Source organism: Chelmon rostratus, chromosome 8 (genome assembly GCF_017976325.1).
Source record: "Chelmon rostratus isolate fCheRos1 chromosome 8, fCheRos1.pri, whole genome shotgun sequence".
NCBI lineage: Eukaryota > Metazoa > Chordata > Actinopteri > Chaetodontiformes > Chaetodontidae > Chelmon > Chelmon rostratus.
The window spans coordinates 19,043,953-19,052,402 of record NC_055665.1 but is presented as its reverse complement, the minus strand read 5'-3'; the positions used below and the strand labels follow the sequence as shown (position 1 = coordinate 19,052,402).

Genomic DNA, 8,450 nt, shown 5'->3' with positions numbered 1-8,450 from the left:
TAATGATGTGGATTTAAAGGCCATTTGCATTACCACTTTGTGTTATTACTGTGCAGCATGTACCATTTGATGTACGAATGCCATTCAGCCTTTTTCCACAAAGCATATTTATCCGCTTACTTTTTTTCTGGCACCACTTTCAGAGATTTCTTTCATCAGCCATGGAGAAACTGAATGCCAGTTTTAAAAGGCCTTTTAACTTCAATCTTGAAGATTTTGGTACATTCCAACATTTAATTCAGATTGTTCAAGGAGACCTTAAACCTTCTAAATAATGTTTCTGACAACATTCCTTAAACTTTGAGCCAAATTCTATTAACTTCTATCAGACTTATGAAAACTTAACACAGTATTTAAAGCCATTATATTCACTGGATCTATGTATTTCATGTAGGAAGTTACAGAGAAACATACATAACACAATAGAGTTTTACTAAAAGCTTTAGAATTATTTTCTGACCCACTTGGGGTTGATTCTGTCAGAAGTCTTTCAGTGATCACTGGTGGTATGAAGAAAAGAAAGCAGCAGAGAGAAATGCATTTCCTTTATGAAACTGCGATGCCCTGTCATACCTAATCAATGCCCCCTGGCTTTGATCAAGCAGAGTTATTTCAGCCCTGCTGAAACTGGACGGGCACTGAACTGTACTCTGCCTCTGTTAGAAAACAGCCTCACTCACAGTGGAAGTCAAAATATTTACGGCCTTGAGCAGCAGAGTGGGGCATATTTTACTTTTCTTTTCATATTCTACATTTTTCTATTCCCTTCTCCTGCCTCAGCGTGGTTATATCTGTCCATCTATCTGTTTCTGTGTGTGTGCCACGTACATACTCGGACACGCAGCGATGCATTGTGCTTCATTTTAAAGAGCCTTTCAGCTTCTCTTCACCTGAAACCACTGATTCAACTGGTGTGTGTCTGTGTTCCTCTCTTTATTTCTCACACAGGTGAGCGAGGAGGAAGGCACACAATTAAAGCTGTCACCTTCATCCCCAACCATTTTTTTTTCATATTGCTTAGTACGTGCGTGTGTGTGCATGTTTGCACATGTGTGTGCATGCGGTTGTGCGTTTGCAGTTTGCGTCCTCAGTTGCGTCAGTGCTGTCAGTTTCTGCGCCAGCAGCAGGCTCCTCCCACCAGCCCAGGCCCCTCCTACTTCCTGTGTGTCAGTATAAAGCCTGGTCTCCTCTCTCTCTCTCACACACTCACTCACAGCCTGAACCCTGCAGGAGCAAAGCTGAACATCAACATCTTCTGACTCCTCTGGTCCATCCCAACCACTGCAGGTAAGAATATGAAGCTGATTCTCATTTACGTCCTCCTAGTTTTTCTGTTGCAGCAAGATAAAAGAGACATTTACTAAAAATGCTTTTTTGTGCAAAGGTGACTGGTTCTTTGACGGTGTATCATTTTATTTACAGCATGCAGAAGAAATTGTACATTCAATCTGAAAAGTTGAAAAAGAGGAAGCTTTTATTCAAATTCAAATTTATTCCAGTAAAACTTTTACAATTTATTTTCCCCAGTTCCTTTAGTTCATTGAGTTGTAGCTTTAGGGGAACATACACTTTATAACTTGCAACATAGGTATATGAGACACAACTCACAAATGATGAAGAAAGTTAAAGACGGTGCATTTCAAACATTTACTTATGAACGAGTGATTAATGAATGAAGGCAGCAATTGCAGGACAATCAAGCTGTTTAAGGGCTTGTGTGTTTTACTGTCTGAGTGTGCAAAAAATCGCAGCATTTGACTTTTGCTCATTCTATCAAGTGTGGAGCCAAAATTTTGTGTGTATATGTTAGATAGTCATCAGTGCAGCACAAATCATAGGCGGGATCGTGCTCATGAATAGAAGAAATTGCAAAGGAGTGTCCAAAAAAGGCAAAATATTCGTTTCTTTGTAATAACTGAGCATAAAGGTGTTTGAAATAAATTAAAAAAAAAAAATCTATGTCCTTTTATTCTTTTTTTTTTTCATTCTGATTTTTTCCTGAGAGGAGAGGGCTTTCACACACATTACTGTACCACATCATTACCAGCCCACTGAATAATGAATTAGACACAATGACCAGCTGCTAACAGGAATTATATTAGCATCAGGAGAATGACTGTTTACACCACCACTGTGTCAATTTAAAGAAAATTATTCAAATGGACTGTTGTAGTGAGTTTCAGTGACAGCATTATACAAATATCATTTGGGTTCAGACTGAGTTGCATGCTTTCAAGTGAAGAGGCTGTACTGTAGGTGGATGTTGATGAAGAGAGCTGATAATGTATGTAATCATCGTGCCCAGTGAACGGTAACTCGAGGAAGCTCTGGACTCACTGAACCAATGTCATCCGGGCTGCTGAGACACACACCGCTCGGAATTCACATTTTGTTATGAGTTTTGATAGTGTGTGTGTGTGTGTGTGTTTGTGTGTGTGCATGGAGAGAAGATCAATTGCTGAAATAGTTCTTGTAAAACTAGATGCCATCCGTGTTGAGATCGCTGTTAGACCCTCCTGTGTGTGTGCTTTCCTCTGCATGAGTGCAGCAGAAGGACCATTCCTGGAAACACTGAGGCAGTCAGAGAGAGCGGGGTTTGGAACGATTTGAGCTCCAACGGCTCAGAGCGACTGGTGCTGTTGGTTTTATCTAATTGGATGATTTGCTCTGGAAGAATGTTCTGGCACAAAGCATTCATCACAGCCAATAATCATAATAATAATAATGATATGCTGCTTTGCCAGGTTCCAAGATAAATACAGTGTTAGAACATTAGAAATCCATTCTGCTAAATGTTTGCAACCATCTTTTTTGTAGCTTTTGTTTATTTTGCACAATGCATATTTTTCACACTGATGTGACCATCTTATTTTTCACTTATATTCTATCCCTGTTTTTATGTTCATTCTATGTCTTTTATTATGTGGTTATGTAATTTACGTGCTGTAAAGCACTTTGAGCTGCATTTCTTTTGTAAAAAAAAGCTGTACAAATAAAATGTATTATTAGTAAAGTTAATTAAATCTATAATTGATGTTGACGCATACAGACGAGAGCAGATTATGAGAAGACGGGGGCTGCCAAACAGGATTTAGATTTCACCTCCTCTTAATGTCATTTTTCACTATATTTGTGTTTTATGTGAGTAGGAGGAAAAGAAATTGGGGAAAATAATCATGTAATCAATTCCCAAAGTGCTGACAGTGGACATGTATTGTAACTGCACTTCACACCAGCTCTGCAGGTGTGTTAAATATTAAATTGTTGTGACACTCAGAAGTGGGGGCGTGTGTGAGACAGACAAAATGATGTTTGGCCTTAGGGTCCATCTGAACCATCAAAGGTTAATCTTGCTCCCCTGCTTCAATGTCTCTGAAAAGATTTATTGCTGCTTTCTGCAAAACCTTCATTGCTTGTGATTTTTTCCCTCGCAGAGGCACATATTTAACGAGCTGATGGGAGAAAATAAGAGATAATGGCAGGCGATGGAGAGACAGCACAGAGCCTGATGGGAAAACGACCGTGTTAGCTGTGGTGGATTTCTTTTAACTTTGTTATATGTTGTCCTCTTTTCTCTCTCGCCAGTCATGAATGTAGGTATCTGTGTGTGTGTTCTCCTGGCTGCTTTATCCAGTGGTTCCCTGAGTCTGCCCTCACATGCCATGGTAAGACACACACACACACGCACTAGAAGTTTCCTGATATCTCTGCATGGATTTGGATTTTAGTTTAAATCCATTTAAAGTTACAGTGAAGTGTTGAAATTTCAGGTTTTGATCAATCTTTCCTCTCTCTTTTCTCTTGTCCTCCAGTCACAGAGAGCTGAGGGTGAGGTCCTGGCCACAGACAGCCTGCCTCCACACCACACACGTCAGGCCCGCTCAGCCCCAGCGCCCCCCTCAGGGCAGCTAGCCAGCTACAACCAGCCCCAGGCGGACGCAGACGCTCGAAACAGCCTGAGCCAGCTACTGGCCAGACTCATCTCCAGGAAAGGTGAGCGCGGAGAGGAGAGGCGGATTGAAAGTGTAACTGGAGCGAACATCTTCCCCTGCGGTCATCTCCTCTCATCACATGCAGAACGTTCCTCTCGTCTTGTTTCGCTCCAGGCTGTGTTATTTCCTCTCTTCCTTACATCCATCCTTCTGTAATCTGCCGTCAGTCATGCTGGGTTTGAGTCCCACCATCTGGCATTTCCCGCCTCCCTCCATCTTTCCATACCTCCTCCTTGTTCCTTCCCTCTGTCCCTCCAGCAGCCTGCTCCCTTTATTTCCGCCTCCTTCCCTTGTCTCCTTCCCTCCTGACCTCACTCTCTGCTCTCTCTCTCTCTGTCACTTTGTATCTCTGTTCCTCTTTCGAGTCAACACTGTGTGACTGGGAGACCTGCTGAGCTCACTGGTCTCGTGGAGCACACAAAGGCAGGACCAGAAAGAAAACAAGTCAGCAGGACTTACTCCATCAGCCTCATTCAGAGTCAAACATTTCACATTACGCAGCCAGGACAGGTAGAAAAATGTGCGCTGCAGTCATGCTCCGGCTGAGCAGAATAACATCTTCCTGTCCTCATCACATGACATCCCTGTCCCTGTCTCCTCCAGGCTCTCCATACCAGACCAGATCCTCCCTCACCAGCAGAGCCAGCGGTCTTGCCCCCAGCCATAGGATAAAGGACAGAGATTACCTTGGCTGGATGGACTTTGGACGACGCAGTGCAGAGGAGTATGAGTACTCCTCCTAAAGGCGTGGCTTGCTTTCGCCCAAACCTGAGTTACAACCCACAACAACCCCCCCACCCCCCCAAAAAATGTCAAAGAATTACGAGCCCTTTTCACACTGCACTTACTGTAACCAAGGGCTGACTTGACTGATCCTAGAATGAGTTTAGCATCATTACATAGAAGCAGAGAGGAGGAAGATCCTGCAATCCATGCTGACGCTAAGAGCACTTTCCAAACCGCTCCTCACAGTGTGTCACAATTATATTCAAGCACAAAATTTAAAGGATAAGGCCTCTGTATTGTTTTTACTGTCAGGAAATCAAATGGAGAAATCAAAACCAACAGTGTGTTAGTCCGTCTCTCAACACCTTCTGAATTCTCTACTCGCTCTGTGGCTCTCAGCCTCGAGCCTGTTTGTTTCTATTGAAGGCACAGATGATTAAAAAATGCTCACAAATATATACTTTCATTTTTGCAAGCACTCAGTCATTTAGTAAGAGCTGTAGGTTTTAGCAAATGCTATTCAAAAAGGGGACTATTTTCTGATGCAGATTAACACAGAGTTGATGCTCTAGTGAGTGTCCCAGCAGCAGCGGGGTGTTTGAGTGGTTGAGTGAAAATATGCGTTTTCATGGTGATGAAGGAACATGTCAGCCAGTGCAACAGTGTGGCTCACCGATGTGTTTTAGTAGTTTGTGGACAGCAATGGAGGCCTATGGCACAGGTAATACTCATTTGACCATTCAGCTCATTGTTGGTACTGGTCTCCATGAGATTTTGTTGACAGTAAGAAAAATCTAGAATATCAGCAGGACTATCCTATAAGACCAACAGGGGTCAAACACAAGGTAAGTTAGCTTTTACTGCTTTACAGCTCAACAGATATTTGCTCTTTGACAACACTGAGCAAATTTATATTTTCTGAATTGACATAATTTCAGCAGATGTTGAACAGAAAAGAACTCACCATGAACAAACACACCGAAAAAACCTGCTCATTTAAATACAACATTCAGTCTCATTCCAATGAGGAACTAGTTTCTTAGGCTCCAAATTTAATGTCACTCGAAGTAGCGTTCAAGACATTTTACTAACAATTGAAAATGTTTTGAAGCCCTTCTATTGGACCTTAATGAGCCACTTAGGGGTCTTCAGCAAACTGGACCAAAAGTGGGATTTAATCATGTGTCTTTGATTGGAACCTTAATGCACCCAGCTAACGGCAGCCCAGATCCTCAGTTCACTTCAACTTCACCCAAGTTCACGGTAAAAAAGTCTTTTCATATCAGACCATGTGCAAGTAAAGACTACAGCAGTGTGAAAATGACATTAAAAATGTAGCAGAGGTTAATTTTACAGCAGTGGCATGGAGTCAGTAGTAGTCAGAAGAAAGGAGGCTGACGCAACAGCAACTTTTCACCCCAAACCCCGCCTGCTGAAGGTAACCCTGGGCTAAAAACGTGCAGTGTGAAAAGCACAAGGTGTTGTGTACATGAGATGCTTGGGAGTCTCCCTATCATTGCATAATGGCCCTCCATGGCAGATGCATTAAAATCAGGATTACAAGTACTGCATACATGAATAGAAGAGTGTTTTTGTTCTTTTTAAAAGATTATTATATATGTATGTATGTATGCACTCTTAAAGGTTAAGTCCCTGTAACAGATAATATGTTTCTACCAACTTTCAGATTCAATAAAATTCAAAATAAAGCTCCAGCGTCCTCCGATGTCACAGAGAAATGAATTCGTTTGGCATTATGTTTGCACAGTTGGTGGGCTGATCCCAAGCATTTTATGTAGCTGCTGCCTGCATTCAGGGGTGTACAACAGAGAGAAATGCTGGACGTCTGTCTGTGGGTGTCCTTCCACATGAGCATTTGGTGCAATTCACCAGGGCTTCTTAGACTGTATGATAGCCAGGACATTACCATTAATGTCTATTGCAGACATAGATCAGGCATTCCCAGGATTAGCACTTGGAATAATGAGCCAGTTGCCTGACAGGGAGTTAATTGAAAACTAGGTTGAACACTGTTTTAGAACTGGCTCTGAAATTTCAATTAGCTTTATATTATACACGAGATTAATGTCAGACATCTGTGTTAGGAGCTATTGACTGCACAGAAGCTGCTGTAAAGAACAACGTGATAGTCTGTCCCTCTGGGAAATGAAACTAAGCTTTGATACGCTGCAGAAAGTCAGGGGACACTTCTTATCTTACTGTGGACTTCAAAAATGACCAGGTTTTAACACATACTGTAACTCAATGCCTCCAGGTGAATTAAATCAAATGCTAATAAGTGGAACATAAACCTGAATGCACCCAGTTGTAGAGAAAATATAATCAAATCAAACCTTTTAGTTTGGAAATAAAACTTGTCTCCAGAAAAAAGATGATGATCGGGTATCTGATGTAAATTTGTAAAATGGATATGAAGCAATATAAATGTATGTGTATATGATTTTTGATGAAAACGTTGTTTGTGATTTATCAATCACTCTGGGAATGAATAAAATACTACAATGACTTATGAGTAAAACTCAACTGGCTCCACACACACACACACACACACGTCCTGCAGCATACTGTCCACACTGAACACACATATCAAGCTTGTTTTAAGTTGGTCCATACATCCACTGAGTGTTTATCAGAAAGGTTTACAGAGGGTAGATCAACTATTAACTACAATTACACAGAAACAAAAAGTACAGAATCACAAATTCTTTAGATTTGTTTTGAACGGCGGCATCACAGCAAATCAGAATCACATGAAGGTGTACTAACTTATGAAAAGCACTTTCACACTCTGCTTTATATGCACGTCTGGAGGGAGGATACAACCAACAAACCAAGGTCATATCTCTCTCTCACACACACACACGGACAAACACACAAAACAGCCTTTAGAATGATGTCAGTTAATAAGTTGTTACCCTCCCGTCTGAAACTCATAATAGGCCTGTTTACCGTCTCTTATACAAGAGCTCAAGTGGTTCGTATGTGCTCTACTGCTGTTGTAGCACACTGAGAGGGAACAGTTGCAAATTCCCACTTTGTTCTACTCACTGTCCTAGTTTCAGATGAGTCAGTCCACACAGACACAAAGTAAAGGCAGAGCAGAATACGACAATATATGAACAACATGACAGACAGCTGATCACATGTTAAATTTTTGACATATAGGTGTGTTACGTGCAACACCAGCACTGTGTTTTTTGTGTCTCTTCTCCCCCTTCCCTGTGTTCTTTCCAGGTGATTACAGTACTAATACACACACCTGCGTGGGCTGGCCCTGCTTGCGATTGGTTCCTGCTGGCCTATCACAGAGGGGAAGACCTTTTAAAATGGAGGACGTTGCTGGCCCTTCTCGCTCTCTCGCCATTCTTGTGCTGATGTTGCATTTGTTTAGTTGTGTGGTGGTTTTTGGCTGTGGTGGGAGGTTACTTTTCTATTTGGGACTAGGTAAGTGGGTGCCCGATACATTTTTACACACACACAGGTGATTCCACTGTCTAAACTCACTAGGTATATTGGTTGTGCCACCCCTGTATTATTTTTGAGATGTTCCTTTGTTAGACAAGTCAGGTAGGCATTTTGTTTGTGTCTTATTTTCGTTAGACAGTTCAGTCAGGCCTACTTTTGTTATATTTATTTCATTTGTTTCGGCACAATCACTTTGTCCCATCCTCCCCCACCTGAGTGTTTTTTTTTTTTGTTACAATAAACCAC

The 8,450-nt window shown here is 41.7% G+C and overlaps 1 protein-coding gene across 1 annotated transcript; it reads left to right on the top strand.

Moving 5' to 3' along the window:
- Positions 1-1,211: 1,211 nt before the first annotated feature.
- ccka (cholecystokinin a) lies at positions 1,212-7,245 on the top strand. The gene is made up of 4 exons (XM_041942651.1): positions 1,212-1,287; positions 3,586-3,665; positions 3,813-3,993; positions 4,596-7,245. Exons 2-4 carry the CDS (start codon positions 3,588-3,590, stop codon positions 4,733-4,735), a joined length of 399 nt encoding a protein of 132 aa, XP_041798585.1. The 5' UTR covers positions 1,212-1,287; positions 3,586-3,587; the 3' UTR covers positions 4,736-7,245.
- Positions 7,246-8,450: the final 1,205 nt, after the last annotated feature.

Bases quoted from the DNA above. Each gene is read 5' to 3' on its own strand.
- ccka (XM_041942651.1), top strand. From the start codon at position 3,588: ATGAATGTAGGTATCTGTGTGTGTGTTCTCCTGGCTGCTTTATCCAGT. The intron at 3,666-3,812 runs GTAAGACACACA...CTTGTCCTCCAG, and splicing joins GTCTGCCCTCACATGCCATG to TCACAGAGAGCTGAGGGTGA. The intron at 3,994-4,595 runs GTGAGCGCGGAG...TGTCTCCTCCAG, and splicing joins CAGACTCATCTCCAGGAAAG to GCTCTCCATACCAGACCAGA.